This window comes from Hyperolius riggenbachi, chromosome 2 (genome assembly GCF_040937935.1).
Source record: "Hyperolius riggenbachi isolate aHypRig1 chromosome 2, aHypRig1.pri, whole genome shotgun sequence".
Lineage (NCBI taxonomy): Eukaryota > Metazoa > Chordata > Amphibia > Anura > Hyperoliidae > Hyperolius > Hyperolius riggenbachi.
The window spans coordinates 330,371,326-330,391,299 of NC_090647.1; the positions used below are offsets into that span (position 1 = coordinate 330,371,326).

Here is a 19,974-nt window from a genome sequence, read left to right on the forward strand (position 1 = left end):
TACATATAATTATATGCATATACATATTATGACATATCTGAAGAAAACCTGTAACGAAAAAATACCCCTCTCCTGGGGGATACTTACCTCATGGGGTGGAAGCCTCTGGATCCTAACAAGGCTTCCCCGTTCCGACAATCCAGCCCTGCGACCCCACGCAGAACGATGAGGTAAATACTTACCTGCCGCTGTGCCGCAAACCAGCGCAGTCGCAGTGGTGGCTCTTCATTAGGGCTACGGCTGAAATAGCCACGCCCGGTCATATCCGCTCTAATGCACGGGTGCGAGTGCTTTGCGCCTTGACAGTACAGCGGATACGATCGAGCTCAACAATTTCCGCCTTGGCCTGAACGAACAGCCACTACTGCGCCTACGCAGGATTACGGCAGGTAAATATTGCCGTGTCTGCGCAGTAAATGTCAGGCTTTGTCGAAGCATTTTTGGGGGAGCCAGCGCTGGATTCCCCTAAGCTACAGAAAAAGGGGAAGCCTCATTGGGACCCTGATGCTTCCGCCTCCCGAGGTAAGTATCTGTCAGGGGGAGATTCTTTTTTTAAAAGTGTCTCTAAGTATAAACCTATACATATATGCATATATTTATGCATATATGCAAATATAAAAATGTATATAAATATACCTATACTAGCCGACCCAAACCCGTTTAAAAACGGGCTCTAGGTCTGTGTTTCTCGCTGCCCCGCCGCATGTTACTGCATACGCATGCACACCCGGCCGCCCGCTCACACGCCCGGCCGGCACCCTGGCCCTGTCCTCCTGTCTATCTGAGGCTACATGCGCAGTAGCATAAAGCACGGACCAAGCTACACAGGGACAGCGTGACGCTGGGACACACAGAGATTCTTATAGAGGATTCGTATATAAATATGTATTTATACATATTTTTATACATATGTACATATAATTACAAAAAAAAAAAACATAATACGTTCAATGAAAAAAAAAAATATACAAACATATATGAGCACTAGTTGGAAGACCCTTTAAAGGAACATCAAGCAAAAACTAATTCCCCATGATATACTTACTGGGGGCTTCCTCCAGCCCCTTGAAGCCATGTCCCAAGCCGCATCTCCAAACGCAGCCGCCACTGCCAGCCTAGGGTCCGCGCCATGTGCAGAGTCCGACCTCCTCTACTGCGCCTGTGTTAAGCTCCGCTGTCAATTAAGTCCACGTTATCCACAGCGTACTGCGCAGTAGTTCTGTGCCTGCGCAGTAAGCTGCAGACAACGTGGATTTGATTGACAGCAGCGCTTAACACAGGCGCAGTAAGGACGACCTCACGTTCGGCTTCTGTACACGGCGAACAACCCCGGGCTGGTAGCTGCGATCGGAGATGTGGGGTGGGACGTGTCGGCTTCAAGAGGCTGGAGGAAGCCCCCGGTAAGTATATCATAGGGAACTCATTGTTGTTTGAAGTTTCGTTTAATAAATAGGCGCTAGGCCTTAGCATACACATCATCCTACACCAGTTTCCCCCCACCCCACCAAGCATGCACACATACACACACACACACACACATATATACATAAATATATATATATACATATATATATATATATACACACACCACACACACACATTTTATATATATATATATATATATATATATATATATATATATATATATATATAGCGCATCCATTACAAAACTTTATTGCAATGTACATAAACTTTAAAAAACAAAGTGTAAAAAGACAGTTTTTTGTTGCTGCTTTTCTTTGCAGCTAAATAACAAATGGCATGACACACTGTATAACATTGAACTAGTAGTTCTGGCAGCTAACACATAAGATAAGGGGAAACAGACTATGATAACAAATAACTCCTTCAGAGAAGCTGGAGCCACCTATTTTATACGTTTCTCACAGCAGGGAGGAACAGATGACTCATGCAGTGCAGGATAGGAAGTACTCTGCACAGACGCTGGAGTCTGGTTGCTGGGCAACAGGTAAACATGTGATGTGCTTACGGAGGAGATGAGGAGCTGCCCCGACATCTGCCTGACATTTGCCTGCAGGGAGGGGGGTCCTCTCTGTGAGGAAGTACAACAAGGAACTACAGAGCAGCTGAGCCGTTTATTTTAACAGCTATAACTGCAATTCAACAGCAATTCATCACAGCCCTGGATTACACTAATGAAAACTAGGTAGGCAGCAGCAGTTATATTTGTGAAATGAAAGTACAAAAAAAACCACCCCTAACAAATGGTTCAGCCTCACATTCCGACATCCGTCACTGATTACATTACATGTTGTATTGAAGAAACCATACATTTTTTTGAAAAACTTTTCACACTATTCTAGAAGGATTTTTAATAGATTATGCATAAACCACTTTGTTTTTTTTTCCTCATTCGCGGAAGAACCCCTTTAAGCTTTCAAAACCATCTACACATGGTCATGTACATAAACCCTTGCAGAAGAAGAAATAGCATTTATGTAGTTAACTAGCACAGCAAACGCATTCATTTTGGCTCATTCCATCTATGAGAAATATCATTTCTGGTTATCACTCTTTGTACACTAGGCATTCACTAAACAGAGGTGTAAAAATGATGTTTGGCATTCACAAATAGGAAACCAGAGGCATTGGTCGAGAGATTAGCAATGTAATTGTTCAACAGGCACCATTGACGGGACTGGGAGATGGATGAGATAGTTCTACTTTATACAAATGTAATACACTGCTGACATTGCCCATAGTGCACAATTTTCTCTAACAAGTAAATTTCTAAGCAAGGTTAAATTGCAATTCCAGGTTGTTGTTTTTTGTATTTTAGTTGTGTTGCTTCACTGCATCAACACGTGAAAATTTGTATCACTTCCTGTTTAAAAAGGAAGTGAGAAAATATCTCCAAGAGAGACATTAATAAATGAAACACTCTTTGTGAGGATGCCCAAAAGGTTTTTATTGTTGCCCTTAACCACTTCAGCCCGCAGGTTTTTTTTACCTTATGAACAAGAGGAATTTTCACATTTCAGCACTTCTCCCTTTCATTCCCCAATAACTTTATCACTACTTATCACAACAAAATGATTAATACCTTGTTTTTTTCACCACCAATTAGTGGTTTAGTCTTTGTGTGGAAAACAATGTAAAAAAATCATTATCTCTCAATTTTTTCCCAGTATAGTTTTAAAATAAAATGTAAAACTGTGGATAAAAGCTACACATTGTACAGTGGAGGAAATAATTATTTGACCCCTCACTGATTTTGTAAGTTTGTCCAATGACAAAGAAATGAAAAGTCTCAGAACAGTATCATTTCAATGGTAGGTTTATTTTAACAGTGGCAGATAGCACATCAAAAGGAAAATCGAAAAAATAACCTTAAATAAAAGATAGCAACTGATTTGCATTTCATTGAGTGAAATAAGTTTTTGAACCCCTACCAACCATTAAGAGTTCTGGCACCCACAGAGTGGTTAGACACTTCTACTCAATTAGTCACCCTCATTAAGGACACCTGTCTTAACTAGTCACCTGTATAAAAGACACCTGTCCACAGAATCAATCAATCAAGCAGACTCCAAACTCTCCAACATGGGAAAGACCAAAGAGCTGTCCAAGGATGTCAGAGACAAAATTGTAGACCTGCACAAGGCTGGAATGGGCTACAAAACCATTAGCAAGAAGCTGGGAGAGAAGGTGACAACTGTTGGTGCGATTGTTCGAAAATGGAAGGAGCACAAAATGACTATCAATCGACCTCGCTCTGGGGCTCCACGCAAGATCTCACCTCATGGGATGTCAATGGTTCTGAGAAAGGTGAAAAAGCATCCTAGATACATGGCTGTGTTACTTTGGAAGTGACGCGGGTATCTCATTGATGCTGGCGATCACAGTGACTTAGAGGGGAGATGAATGAATGGGAACAATGTTCCCATTCATTAACCATTTAAGCCTTCTGGACGTAGAGGCTATGTCCAAAAGGCCATGTGCGCCCGATCATTGATCCCTTTCCCCGGCAGAAAAAGTGACTGCTTCTCTCGGAAGCCTCACTCTTTCTGCCTCTTACGTCCCTCTAAGCGTACATGTTACGCTTAGAGTGACGTCATGTAAACACAGGGACGGATCAAGACCAAGTTGCGCCTGGGGCAAGGTCAGGTTTTGGCGCCTAAGGGTCAGGTTTTGGCGCCTAAACTGCCATTCATTTTGCTGCATTTTTTAATAATTCAACAAACTGCGCCTGGGGCAAGATACCCGCTTGCCCCCCCCCTAGATCCGTCCCTGTGTAAACAAACTCATGGTTGCCATCTTGTGGCGAAATAGTAAAACTACATCTACATGTAAAAAAAACAAAAACACACATTTACATTAAAAAATTACTGTTTACATCCCACCCTCCCAAAAATACCCAAATAAAATGTTTAATAAAAAAAAAATAAAAAAAACAACAACATTACAATTATAAAAAAGTAAATATTTACATAAGGGTCTAAACTTTTAAATATCCAAGTAAAGATGAATTTTTTTTTTTATTATAAGCTTGTAAATAGTGATGGTTGCAAAACGGAAAAAATGCACTTTTATTTCCAAATAAAATATTGTTGCCATACATTGTCATAGGGACATAATTTAAACGGTGTAATACCCGGGACTATAAGGCAAATACAATACGTGGATTTTAATTATGGAGGCATGTTTTATTTTAAAACTATAATGGCCGAAAACTGAGAAATAATGAATTTGCTCTTAGCGAAATGTACTACCCAAAGAAAGCCTAATTAGTGGCGGAAAAAAACAAGATATAGATTAATTAATTGTGATAAGTAGTGATAACATTATTGACAAATGAATGGGAGGTGAAAATTGCTCGGATGCATAAAGTGAAACACGACTGAAGGCTGAAGTGGTTAATCTAATTATCAGTGACGGTAGCGTCGGTAACGAGCAAGCGGGAGGTAGTGAGGTGGCCCCATTTGAGAACGATCACTGTTTATGAACTAAAACAGTGATCATTCTAGCCGGACCAGAACGGATTGGTGCAGGGGACTTCTGTCTCTTGCCACCAATCCCCCGTCGCCGGGACCATCACGATAACGGGCTTCCGCCAGCATGATCACGCGCGCAGCCCCCAAAGTGCTCGTAGCAGCCGCGGACATGAGACTCACATCCCTGCGGCATAAGTGGTTAATTTCCTGTCCCAAAGCCATCAAATTCCATAGAGGTTCCAGCCTTTCTACATAACCCAAAAGTAAAACAAATAATTTCCAAAAATTAGGCCTTATTAAATTGAAGTCAGGACAATATGCCAGTAGAGAGGAATAAATACCTTATAGTCATTTTTGAATGAGTAATTTATTTAAACAGTAAATTAAAAAAATCATAACAATTGAACACATTTAATTCCTTTTACCTCTTTCTAGTGCAAGTAGAAATTCTCTGTTTCTCTGAAGTTCTCTCATAAATTCTTCATTCTGTAAAAAGAGTGCAATCCTCTCATCCTGCAAATACTGCTTCAACTTCCGCTCCTGGTCCATTGACCCATGCTGCTCTTTTTTGGTTTCTTCACAATGCACTGAAGACAATCCACTCTGGCAGCTCTGAAAATGCAAAACATATAATATGGGATCGCATAAGTAAATACAAAAGATGATTGATAATCTTCCCAGATCCCCGTGTAAGCAGCAACAAATAGTTTACATAAATTTAACATTCGAAAAAACCTGGAAAGAGGTAAAAACCTGTAAAGAGAACATGGTTTAGTGCAAGTCTATTGAATTGCAGCAATACAAGGAACCCTGGCAAAATCATCCTTGAATCTGCCACCAGAGCTTCCCATTGGCCAAACTGTAGTGAGCAATGCAAATTCTTCACAAGGAGGATTCACATTGGTTTAATCAATTCACCAATAAAAGATGCTTTTGCCGGAGGTCCCTTTTTCCTGTTGCGGATGTGCCGGGGATGCTACGGTGGGAACAAAGGTGCCAGCGGAATCCAAAAAAGAGGTGCGGCAGTAGTAATATAAAGAAAGTATACAGGTGAGGAAAAACAGTTTTTTTCTATAATAAAGTTTTTAATTGTAGTACTGTCCTTTCTTTTAAGTAGGAGGGGGGTGTTAAAAAAAAGAAGTACTTTTAGCTATTTAACTGAAATTTGGGGATGGGCATTTGGAGGTCCCCTTATTAAAGGGGCTACCAAATTCCACCGCAAGTGCCTCCTACCCAACCATAATAAGCTTCTTATCCTTGACATAAATAGGGCTTAGTGGGTGAGAAGAAAGATTTCTGCCCCTCTCCTACAGAGTTCCCCCTTTCCCATGCCATGGACCAGGAAGGCTGTTATAGATAGGTTGACAGAGGCCCATGCGTCTAACATGGAAGACAAGAGTTTAACGAGGTTGGAGGTGAACGGGGGGAAATACTTTCCCCTCCCTTAATTGTTAAACTTAAACTATTGTTTTATCATTTTAATAGGGCAGTTTGTGAGTTTGATATCATGTATACACAGAAAGGTGCATGGAAAGTTTCTCCACATTCATAGGCATATAGGATTTTTTCTCAAGAGAACCATTCTATCCAGACTTGTGTAATATGGGAACAGTAGTTCCAATTAATCCCCATAATATGCCTAGCAAGCCATCTTAAAATGTAGCATTATACTGGGGTCAGATTCAGGCCTCAAGATGCATACACACCATCAAAGATTCTCGCCTGCAAAGATTGGGACTCAGGACCAAAAACGCCTTCCTGATGCCTAACCTTCACCTTCCAACCCTACTATCTTATGATAACTTACTCCTATTCCACACCCTAACCCTATAAATCTCTGATTAATTCTAACTAATGCTCGCCTTCTCTTGTTCATTTGGCTTCAGCATTCAGCATCCAAATAAATCCTGGTATCAGTGATGGTGCCCATAGTTTCTGCAACGTCACTGTAAGTGTATCTGCAAAAGGACGTTCAAACCCTGCACACTGCATATTGATATTTATGTATGAATGAATGCAGGGTCAATAGAAAGGTTTAACAAATTAATGCTTACCAGAAAACAAATAACTGTTCATGATTGTGCACACAACAGCTAGGTATAGAACCATCAGTATAAAGAAGTGTTCTTTACATTACAGCAAAATCAATAACAGAAATAAAGCATTCTGGAAGAGTTTCTCAAAGGAACATATTTACAGTCACAATTACTAGGGATAGCATGGCTATACGTTACTCAAAGGAGCTGATCTGACTTCTAAACTAAAGTCTTGGCATACAATTCAAGCTGTAAGAAGTCTATGGAAGGTAATATATCAGTACGTCTTTTCACAATCAGCTGTTCTGTTTGCATACAGTAAATCTAAAGGCTGCTGGTCTGCCTGGCCAATAAGGACAGTGGGCTAAACACAAAGACTGCAGTCAGCAGTTCAAAGACATTGGTCTGTGACAGGTCATTTCCCTCCCACCTCCCACTCTGTGGTAAAACTCGTATTTCTGAGAGGGATGTGTACTGTGATATCTGCCTCATACAGATACTAAGCGTGACTTCTGACAGAATTAATGAACAGAAAATGTGTTCTTCTTATTGTGCATTTATACACAACTGACATCTTCCGCAGTGCTTTACAAAGTACATAGTAATTTCACTAAGTGCTTCTCAGAGGAGCTCAAAATCTAATCCTCAGCATAATCAAAGCATGTATCTATGATTGTTTAAGGGTAGAAACACACTAGGCAGAACCGCATATGCATTTTCCATAGCTCATAGTGGAAAATGCATATGCGATTCTTCCTAGTGTGTTCCTACCCTAAAGACCAGTTCTGAGAGGAACAATTAACTTTTCAGAATGTTTTTGGAACAGCAATATTTTTATTAATGCCATACTACACAAAGGGATGTCTAACTGGTAAATTTAAATCCCACCTTTAAGGAAAAGTGAATGACATTTAAAGAGACACTGAATTCTCTTTTTTTACCTTATTTAATTATAAAGTCCTCTTCAGCATTAAATTCTAAGCTGATTCGCCGCATTCCCACGGCAGAACGAGTGATTTATTGCCCAGAAATAGCCCTGCAAAGTTCCAGGGCTCACAGATTTTTCTTCCTGGTAGAGGCAGAGCTTAGCACTATAGCTCTGCCTCCTCTCCAGTCAATCTCTTCCGATCTCCACATCTCCACGCCCCTCTCAGTCTTCTTTCACTGACAGGGCGGGGAGAGGCGGAGATCGGTGGAGATTGACTGGATAGGAGGCAGAGCTACTGTGCAAAGCTCTGCCTCCCCCGGGCAGCAATATCTGCGACTTGCACAGACCTGCAAAGTCGTGGAACTTTGCAGGGCTATTTCTGGGCAATAAATCGCTAGTTCTGCTGCGGGAATGCAGCAAATCTACTTAGAATTTAATGCTGAAGAGGACTTTATAAGAAAATAAGGTTAAAAAAAAGAGTAATCTTTAAAGAGACTCTGAAGTGAAAAAAAATATATGATATAATGAATTGGTTGTGTACTATGAATAATTACTAGAAGATTAGCAGCAAAGAAAATATTCTCATATTTTTTTTTCAGGTATATTGTGTTTTTTCTAACATTGCATCATTCTCTAATATGTGCAGATTACACAACACTCAGCATTCAAAATGATTCTTTCAGAGCAGTCTGTGAACTAATGACCTCTCCTCTGGCAGAGAAAAAGAAAACAGTTGAGATAATAAAAGTCAGAAGACAGCCCTCTTCAGGAATTTTGAAAGTCGTAGAGCTTAATGGCTTTTTTTGCATAGAGATAACAAATGGAGTTTCTTAACTCTTCCTGTACTGGAAACAATTAGACTGATGTATCTGATCTTAATGTTTTCTTTCTTAGCTGTACTACACATACAAATCATAATATCAATTTTTTTCCGCTTCAGTGTCTCTTTAAGGGAATGTGCGGGGTTTACTAACTTATTTACTTTAACTACTTATGGACCAAGGTGATTGAAATCGACGCCCTGTTTTCGTGGTTACCTGGCTGGCAGGGCGTAGATTTCAATCACCGCCGCAGCGCGCATCTGCTGTTTTTGCCACTGAATTTCTGCCGTGTCCCGCCGCAGCTCACTTGTTCTGCCTGTCTCTATGACGGCAGAGCCCTGTGAGCTGGTCAGGAGCCAATGTCATTGGCTCCTGGCCATGTCCATCAATGTAAGCAACTCCCATAGGCTTATACTGATAGACACGGTCAGGAGCCAATGAAAGCGGCTTCTGATTGGCTCCTATGACTTTGCCATCATAGAGACGGCAGAGCGGATGTCCTTAGGATCCCGGCGTGCTGCAGTGACGGCAATTGCGGCGGGTATATGCAGCGATTCGTTGGGATTTCGTCGTTATTGTACCAATGGTCTCTAGTCCTTAAGGGGGCAGAGACTGCTGGTACTTAAGTGGTTGAATTATGAGATATTATTTATAATTATTTCACATCAATCCAGTGAAGCCAGTAGGCAGAGATTCAAACAACCTAGACAGAAAACAAGATCAGAGTTTATAGAAAGAGTGGCAGATTTCTCCAGGGCCAATACAAGGTGGAGATATCATTACCAGCAATAAAGCGGACCATACTAGTATTATGTATGCATGCTCGTTCCAAAGTGCAAACTGTCATTGCTTCCACAACCACCTACTGTACATTACTGTATTCTCTAAACAGACATACCACAGACATATTGGGAAAACTATTGCTGTGTAATGGAAACCTTTTCATGAAATTATTTTCAGTTCATAAAATAGCTGAATTATCAAGCTACCAGAATCTTTATTCCGCCAGGGCTTCATTGTTATGATTTTTATAAGGGTGCATTAGTCATGTTCCAACGCGCATAAATATAACTGTGATGCTATATTTAGCTACTAATCTCAGTTCTAGAAAGATGTGTCATAATCAGATATACAGTCTCTCGGATGTATTTTAAAGATTCGGGAAAAAGCTGACCTGAGAATGCAATAAAACATTTATTACCTCTAAAATTAACTTAATGCTTCCAAGACTTAAAATATGTAACATAGCCAAAAATACTTCAGTATGGGAAAAAATGTCACTAATGTAAAAATATTCAGTCCCTTGAAAGGCCAGTTTGCAACCATGTACTGTATTAAAGAAAACCTGTAACGTTAGAAACATAAAGGTAGGTACTTAACTAAGAAGAGTGAAGTCTCTGGATGGTTCAGGGGCTTTCCGATCCTTCTAGGAGCCCACCACTGCATTACAGGGTCTCTTTGAACATATTCCATAAGAGCTTGTCAAATATGTTCTTATGGCCGCATTCTTCTCAGTGTACAGGCGCAGTTGAGTCTGCGTAGTAAGCAAGTGCTGCGAGTACACAAAGGAGAGTGTGGCGGTGAACTAGAAGAGGGTCCTGGCCAGTGGCAGTGGGCTCGAGGAGGAGATGGCTAGCCCCTGGATAGTTCAGAGGCTTCCTTGTACTTAGGCAAGTATATATAACTTTGCTTCTAACATTACAGGTTTGATTTGATAATAAATGTGAGAAGATATTAACCTCCTGAGCACTATGCCCGACACGGTGTCAAGCATGCCACTATATAGGTTTTGGCAGCCTTAGGAGTCCCCCAGGAGAAATCTATTAGATGTAATTCCTGCCGAATATGTTAGCTAGCACTAGGCTAGCTAGTATAGGTGGCCAGCACCCCCCGATCGCCCCCGCTTATACATTACCCAGCCTGGTTCCAGAGATCGACGCAGCCTATCTGCACAGCTCCGTCGTCTCTATGAGGAGGATCGGGACTGTGCATGAGGTCATGATGTCATGTCTGATCCTTGCCATAGAGAAGACCAGAGCTGTGCGGGGAGGCTGCGCTGATCGCTGGAACGAGGCTGGGTAATGTATAAGTGGCTGGATCGGGGGGGATCGGGGCCGATCAAGGGGGATCAATAGCTAACATATTCGGCAGGCATTAAATCTAATAGATTTCGCCTGGGGGACTCTGAGGCTACAAAACCTCCTGAGCGGTGTAACATGCCAGAGGTTAAAAGATTCAATTAAAGGTAAACAACAAAATTAACCTTGATTTACTCATTAACCTCTCTCAGATGGCGGTGATTGAAAGCTATGCCCTGTTTGTGGCCACTTATTCCTTCCAGGTCGTAGATTTTACCAGCCCCGGTCACTCAGTCCACTCGCTCTCGTCATTTTTTTTCTTTGTTGCACCCGCTTTGTTTTGCTGTCACACTGACGGCTCTGGTCTTAAAGGAATCAGAGCCGTTTAGTCTGCAAGTGATTAAACAAAATAGATCTACAAAATGTGTATTAAAACTGAGGAAAAAGAAAAAAAGACACCCTATCTCCTAATAGCTGGTGTTACCCCCTTTGGCTGAAATAACTGCAGTTCTTGTAGCCATCTACCAGTCTCTGACATCGTCTGGATAAAGTTTGCTTCACTCCTCAATGCAGAATGTTTTCAATTGTGAGATATTTGAGGGTGTTTTGATATATTTTTTTGTATGTACAGCCTGTTTCAAGTCACTCCACAGCATCTCAATGGGATTAAGATCTGGGCTTTAACTTGGCCACTCCAGGACTTTATATTTTAGTTTTCAGCCAGTCTTGGATTTACAGTACTTGTATATTTTGTGTCATTGATGTGTTGCAGTATCCAGTTCAACTTCAACTCTAATTTTCTTACACAGGGTCTTACATGTTTTTCAAGCAATCTCTGATGCACAGTTGAGTTCATGGTGAATTCTATGAAGGTGAGCTGCCCAGGTCCTGCTGCAGCAAAACACCTTTAAACCATGACACTTCCATCTCCATACTTCACAGCTGGTATGATGTTTTTCTCTTAGAATACGGTTATGCCAAGTGTTATGCCAAATGTGTCCTCTGTTGTGGTGACCACATAATGAAATTTTAGACGTGTCTAAAAAGATCATTATTCCAGAAATCCTGGTCTTGGTTTCCGTATTCCGCGCCTCCCATACAAGTTCAAGTTGTGCAGTCTCCAAAAGCACTAACAGTAGCAAGAGGCTTCTGTAACAGATTGTAATGACATTTTAGGGGTTTTGGAAACTTCCTTTAGTATCTTACAGTCCATTCTGGGGGACTTGTACCAATGTCAGGCCTGGTCATGTTGGCAGTTGTCTTGAAAGTCCTCCACCAAGACCAAAGAGCTGTCCATGGATGGAAGGGAGAAGATTATAGACCTGGACTTTTGCCAAGCTGCCTGGTGAGAAGGTGAAAACAGCTGGCATGATAATTTGCAAATGGAAGAAACACATAATAACTGTCATTCTCCCTCAGTCTGCGACTCCATGCAAGACCCCACTTCGTGGAGCTGCAGTGACCATGAGTATGGTGACGAAGCATCCTAGAACTACACTTGTCAATGATCCCAGAGCAGCTGGGACAATATTCATCAGGAAAACAATTTGTATCACACAACGCCTGCAGAGCCCACAAGGTCCCCTTGCTCAAGAGAGCACATGTACAGGAGGAGAGCTAGGAGAACTTGGTGAACGTGTTGTGATCAGATGAGACCAAAATTTAGGTCTTTGGTATCAACTCAACATGTTTGGAGGAGAAATGATCCTACAAACACCATCCCTGCCATCAAACATGGAGTTGGGCACCTTATGCTTTGGATGTGTTTTCTTGCAAAGGGGACAGGACATCTTCAACTCATGGAAGGGACATTGCACAGGGCCATGTACCCTCAAGCACCGTCTTCCCTCAGTCGGGGTGTTGAAAATACATCATGGATTGGTCATTTCTTGGTCAGACCAGATCAGACCTGCACAAACATTCAATTTATCACATTAACCCGAGGAAGCTGGATTTTATTCAAAACCAGTAATCCTTCAATTATTTTTAAGAATCCCCACCCCCACCCCCCGCACAGCTGCGCCCACACAGCACATTACAACTGTCTTTTAGCAATATACAGTACAGACCAAAAGTTTGGACACACCTTCTCATTCAAAGAGTTTTCTTTATTTTCATGACTATGAACATTGTAGATTTACACTGAAGGCATCCAAACTATGAATTAACACATGTGGAAGTATAGTACATAACCAAAAAGTGTGTAACAACTGAAAATATGTCATATTCTAGGTTCTTCAAAGTAGCCACCTTTTGCTTAGATTACTGCTTTGCACACTCTTTGGCATTCTCTTGATGAGCTTCAAGAGGTAGTCACCTGAAATGGTCTTCCAACAGTCTTGAAGGAGTTCCCAGAAATATTTAGCACTTGTTGGCCCTTTTGCCTTCACTCTGCGGTCCAGCTCACCCCAAACCATCTCGATTGGGTTCAGGTATGGTGACTGTGGAGGCCAGGTCATCTGGCACAGCACCCCATCACTCTCCTTCCTGGTCAAATAGCCCTTACACAGCCTGGAGGTGTGTTTGGGGTCATTGTCTTGTTGAAAAAGAAATGATGGTCCAACTAAATGCAAACCGGATGGAATAGCATGCTGCTGCAAGATGCTGTGATAGCCATGCTGGTTAAGTATGCCTTTAATTTAGAATAAATCCCTCAACAGTGTCACCAGCAAAGCACCTCCACACCATCACACCTCCTCTTCCATGCTTCACGGTGGGAACCAGGCATGTAGAGACCATCCGTTCACCTTTTCTGCATCGCACAAAGACACGGTGGTTGGAACCAAAAATCTCAAATTTGGACTCATCAGACCACAGCACAGATTTCCACTGGTCTAATGTCCATTCCTTGTGTTCTTTAGCCCAAACAAGTCTCTTCTGCTTGTTGCCTGTCCTTAGCAGTGGTTTCCTAGCAGATATTCTACCATGAAGGCCTGATTCATACAGTCTCCTCTTAACAGTTGTTCTAGAGATGTGTCTGCTACTAGAACTCTGTGTGGCATTGACCTGGTCTCTATTCTGAGCTGCTGTTAACCTGCAATTTCTGAGGCAGGTGACTCGGATGAATTTATCCTCCGCAGCAAAGGCGACTCTTGGTCTTCCTTTCCTGAGGTGGCCCGCATGTGTGCCAGTTTCCTTGTAGCGTTTGAAGGTTTTTGAGACTGCACTTGGGGACACTTTCAACGTTTTCCCAATTTTTCGGACTGACTGACCTTCATTTCTTAAAGTAATGATGGCCACTCGTTTTTCTTAACTTAGCTGCTTTTTTCTTGCTATAATACAAATTCTAACAGTCTATTCAGTAGGACTATCAGCTGTGTATCCACCTGACTTCTCCACAACGCAACTGATGGTCCCAACCTCATTTATCAGGCAAGAAATCCCACTTATTAAACCTGACAGGGGACACCTGTGAAGTGAAAACCATTTCAGGTGACTACCTCTTGAAGCTCATCAAGAGAATGCCAAGAGTGTGCAAAGCAGTAATCAAAGCAAAAAGGTGGCTACTTTGAAGAACCTAGAATATGACATATTTTCAGTTGTTTCACACTTTTTGGTTATGTACTATACTTCCACACGTGTTAATTCATAGTTTGGATGCCTTCAGTGTGAATCTACAAAGTTCATAGTCATGAAAATAAAGAAAACTCTTTGAATGAGAAGGTGTGTCCAAACTTTTGGTCTGTACTGTAGATAACTTGTTAATAACTTGATAATTCTTTAAAATACAAATTATTTATCATACCAGGAGTGCTGGTTATTATGAAAATACACTACATTATTATACAATTTAATCTCAGTCCCTGACCATGTATGTACTAGGCATCAAGAAGAAAAAGGTTCCGCTGCACCAAAGGTTGGGTGAAAAAAGGTCGGCATTTATTATTTCATCAGTGAATACAAAGGATAAAAAGCTCACGCGTATCGGGGCTCATGGCCCCTTAATCATAGCTTACATACTGATACAAAGCACTGGTTTATATAGTTTGATACCTCCCCACAGGAAGAAGGGGAAGGGGTGGTTATCAGCCTTAAAGTGACATACACATAAATTTCAGTACAGAGTAACAGGAATTCCTATTTACGGTGTATTAAAACCAATATACAAAAATATATAAAAAAACAGCAACGATATCAAGTCGTATAAATGGCACAGGAGAAAAAGTGCATAAGTTTGAAAATTCAAAAATTGTTATAAATATTATTATGCAATTCATAGCAGTAATAATAAAAGAGACATCAAAAAATCCACATAGCATTGGGATAAATTGTCCACAAACCTTTTTAATATATATGTGGATCTATGCACCAAAGTCGTAGACTAGGTTGATGTCCATCCTAGAATTTAACCCCTTTGGGGCACGTGTCCAGTCTCCAAATCCAGAGACCCTCTCTTTTACGTTAAAGTTTATATGTATCCCCACCTCTAATGGAACGGGCAACCCTCTCCAACCCCTGGAAAAAAAAACAATCTCGTTTTACCGGTTTTCGGGGGGCGGGGCTACCGTGGGCGGCGCGACGTAGCGGCAGCACACAAACAGCGGTGGGGATAAATAGTCACTTGCCGGCAACCAGGTCTGTCCTCCATGCTATACTGGGCTTCATTGTTCTTCCTGTTCTTGCATCACATTTCCCTGAAACAGCGCTCCCAGGGTGCTATTACAAGGAGATGATGCAAGCAAAAACAGAAAGTAGAATGAAGCCCAGTACACGCCTGAGGACTTGGCCGCCGACAAGTAAGTATTTGTCCCCTCTCCCTCCCCCCCCCCCCCCCGGCTCTCTGTGCTGCGGCCACCTAATTCTAGCTTCACCTATCCCTGGCTACCTATGCTGCACCACCTACCACTGGCTACACCTATCCCTGGCTACCTATGCTGCACCACCTACCACTGGCTACACCTGTCCTGCGACCACCTACCACTGACTACACCTATCCCTGGCTATCTATGCTGCGAGCACCTACTACTGGCTACACCTATCCCTGGCTACCTATGCTGCGAGCACCTACCACTGACTAGACCTATCACTGGCTAACTATGCTGCGACCACCTACCACTGGCTACATCCATCCCTGGCAACCTATACTGCGAGCACCTACCAGTGGCTACATCTATCCTTGGCTACCTATGCTGCAGCCATCTACTACTGGCTACACCTATCCCTGGCTACCTATGCTGCGAGCACCTACTACTGGCTACATCTATCCCTGGCTACTTATGCTGCGACCACCTACCACTGGCTACACCTATCCCTGGCTACCTATGCTGCGACCACCTACCACTGACTACACCTATCCCTGGCTACCTATGCTGCGAGCATCTACTACTGGCTACATCTATCCCTGGCTACTTATGCTGCGAGCACCTACTACTGGCTACACCTATCCCTGGCTACCTATGCTGCGACCACCTACCACTGGCTACACCCATCCCTGGCTACCTATGCTGCGAGCACCTACCAGTGGCTACATCTATCCCTGGCTACCTATGCTGCAGCCATCTACTACTGGCTACACCTATCCCTGGCTACTTATGCTGCGAGCACCTACTACTGGCTACACCTATCCCTGGCTACCTATGCTGTGACCACCTACCACTGGCTACACCTATCCCTGGCTACCTATGCTGCGAGCACCTACTACTGGCTACACCTATCCCTGGTTACCTATGCTGCGAGCACCTACTACTGGATAAACCTATCCCTGGCTACCTATGCTGCGACCACCTACCACTGGCTACACCTATCCCTGGCTACCTATGCTGCGACCACCTACCACTGGCTACACCCATCCCTGGCTACCTATGCTGTGAGCACCTACCACTGGCTACATCTATCCCTGGCTACTTATGCTGCGACCACCTACCACTGGCTACACCTATCCCTGGCTTCCTGTGCTGCGACGGCCTACCACTGGCTACACCTATCCCTGGCTTCCTGTGCTGCGGCCACCTACCACTGGCTACACCTATCCCTGGCTTCCTGTGCTACGGCCACCTACCACTGGCTACACCTATCCCTGGTTAACTATTCTGCGGACACCTAATACTGGCTACACCTACCCCTGGCTACCTATGCTGCAGCCACCTATTACTGGGTGGGTGGTGGCACATTATTTAACCTATTTTGGTTCCTGGACGTAGAAACTACGTCCAGGAACCATGCGCGCTACCGCGCGCTCCCGCGGCCGATCGCGCGCGTGCACACGCACTCCCGGCCGCGGATTCGGTAGCCACGGAATCAATGTATGGGGCTCCTCTCCCCCGCTGAAAAAGCGACAGCTTCTCTCGGAAGCTGTGCTTTTTCTGGCCGTTGCCTCCCCTCTGCGTCACTCTGAGCGTGTGTTACGCTTAGAGTGACGTCATGTAAACAAACTCATGGCCGCCATCTTGTGGCCAAAAAGTAAAACTACAACTACAAGTAAAAAAAATTAAAAACCACACACAATTACATTATAAAACCATACTTTACATCCCACCCTCCCAAAAATACCCAAATAAAATGTTTCATATAAAAAAAAAAAAAACATTACAATAAAAAAAAAAATGTAAATATTTACCTAAGGGTCTAAACTTTTTAAATATCAATGTAAAGATGAAATATTTCTATATTTTTTTTTATTTTAAACTTGTAAATAGTTATAGATGCAAAACGGAAAAAATGCACCTTTATTTCAAAATAAAATATTGTCGCCATACATTGTGATAGGGACATAATTTTAACGGTGTAATAACCGGGACATATAGGCAAATACAATACGTGAGTTTTAATTATGGAGGCATGTATTATTTTAAAACTATAATGGCTGAAAACTGAGAAATAATGAATTTTTCCGTTTTTTTCTTATTCTTCCTGTTAAAATGCATTTACAGTAAAGTGGCTCTTAGCAAAATGTACCCCCCAAAGAAAGCCTAATTGGTGGCGGAAAAAACAAGATATAGATCAGTTCATTGTGATAAGTAGTGATAAAGTTATAGGCTAATGAATGGGATGTGAACATTTCTCAAGTGAAAACGACGGAACGCAAATGGGTTAATGTAGGGGGTGGGGCCGGGTACAAATAATTGTTTAATACCGTATACCGTGGTATTTTTTTTTTTACAGTTATCATACCGTGGAATTTCATACCGTGGCAACCCTAGTATGTACTGATTCTGCATTCATGTCATCCCGTTTACTCAAATTTAACATGCGCAAAACATAGATTATAATATTTCCACCCTCTCCCTTTTTTGCACATTAATTGTGTAAGTAAACTAGTCACTGGGATGTGCAATCACTTACAAAATCATGCTGAGATGCCATTGCACAACCTACATTTTCCACTCGCCGTGACTGCATCGCGCAATCCGACTATTCCAATTCAGGAAAAATCAAAAGGCAGCAATGGTAAATGAGCACCGCAATTTACATGTAAATCGCAATGCTGTTGCGATTGGAAAAACTGACATCTGCCTTTTGAAACAGATCGCAGCAAGTGGAAAAGCAGCCTAAAGGTGGCCATACACTGATCGATTTGGCATCAGACAGATCCCTATCTGATCGAATCTGATCAGAGAGGGATCGTATGGCTGCCTTTACTGCAAACAGATTGTGAACCGATTTCAGCCTGAAACTGTTCACAATCTGTGGTGCTGCCGCCGCTCCCCCCCCCCCCCCCCCCCCCCCCCGCCGCATACATTACCTGCTCCGCCGGCGCGACTCCCGGGTCTCTCTCCGCTCTTCTTCTCCGCTCTGGTCTCCGGCTCCAGCATGCTTCACTTCTTCCTGCCCGGCAGGAAGTTTAAACAGTAGAGCGCCCTCTACTGTTTAAACTTCCTGCCGGGCAGGAATAAGTGAAGGCATGCCGGAGACCAGAGCGGAGAAGGGCGGAGACGAGCGGGGGCAGTCGCGCCAGCGGAGCAGGTAATGTATGCGGGCTCTATTGCGTCGGTCGTCGGGCACTCGAACGCCGCTAGCGATGCGCTCTTTACCCGCGGGCGATCGACGGTAATTTTCCGCACGGCGCGATCGACGGGATCGGACGAAATGAATCGAAATTCGGCGTCTAGCGCGAACGATTGGCAGCAGATTCGATCCCAGTGATCGAATCTGCTGTCGAAACGGCGGTAAATCGGGCCAGTGTATGGCCAGCTTAAGTGGTTTTACATTATATAGATAACAGTAAATAAAAATAAACAAACAAACTCAAAAACAAACAGTAAGTTCATGGGATAAGTATTGAAACAAACCACTATGCCTCCACTGATTGCTCGGTTTTATTTCCACATTCATTTAAAAATGAAACACAATTAATATTTTATAATTTAATGTTGTAAATGTAAATTTCTAGGTTATTGTGCAGTCATTCATGATTCTAGGCAGGATGTATAATGCTTTCTTGCTGCCATGGCAACAATCTACCATTTGTGGATGCAGCCATGGAAATAGTCCACTCATTGTGGCTGTATCTGGGTCTGAATTTTTATTTTTTTAAATCAATCTTTTACTGTTTAGCTTTTTTCAAGCAGGTCAGGGTTCTCACAACTGTATGGAATTTATTTTGATAAATCAGTGCTCAGTTCATATGCAGACACACATCAAAGTCAGTTTCAGCCGGGTCTGGCAGCGGCATAGCAATGGAAAAGTTAAGTAATATTTAAAAATGTGTGATGAAATGTTTGTTATTCTTATTGTTGCTGTAAAGAAAAAATAGTTTTTTGTTTTACACAAAAGTAGAGCTACACTTTAAACTACCTACAAACTTTAGACTTCAATCTCCCAAATCATATGTCATGGTTTCATGCACAAATGATCAATGTACAGATACAGTATATTTGTTGGAGAAAAGCGGGTGAGCAGGACACCTGTGGGACAAGCAAAACTTTGCTATGTGCATGTAGTTTAACAAAGATACTATGAGGTAGATGAGTACAGTGCAGTTTACAACAATGAAAGACAAAAAGTTCTTAAAAGAGTCATCAGGCAAAAAAAAAAAGAAAAAAAAAGAGAGTTTCACTTACCTGGGGCTTCTTAACAGATGAAACTGCGCTCAATGTCCTTTATATCCACCGACCTCCAGGCAGCACGCTGTAAATGAGAGTCACTTCCCAAATAATAGTCCAGCAATAATAGCAGCGCCAGCAGGGTCTCCTTTACACAGATCCTGGCTCCTTAAAA

The 19,974-nt window shown here is 42.5% G+C and overlaps 1 protein-coding gene across 6 annotated transcripts in view; it reads right to left on the bottom strand.

Annotated features, from left to right (window-relative positions):
- Nucleotides 1-19,974, bottom strand: part of CUEDC1 (CUE domain containing 1) — a 228,980-nt gene that overhangs the window by 61,089 nt on the left and 147,917 nt on the right. For all 6 annotated transcript variants that reach the window (XM_068269335.1, XM_068269338.1, XM_068269339.1 and 3 more), the window contains exon 6: nucleotides 5,381-5,567. In XM_068269335.1, the coding sequence (XP_068125436.1) occupies nucleotides 5,381-5,567 (187 nt within the window). The remainder of the gene's footprint in view (nucleotides 1-5,380; nucleotides 5,568-19,974) is intronic.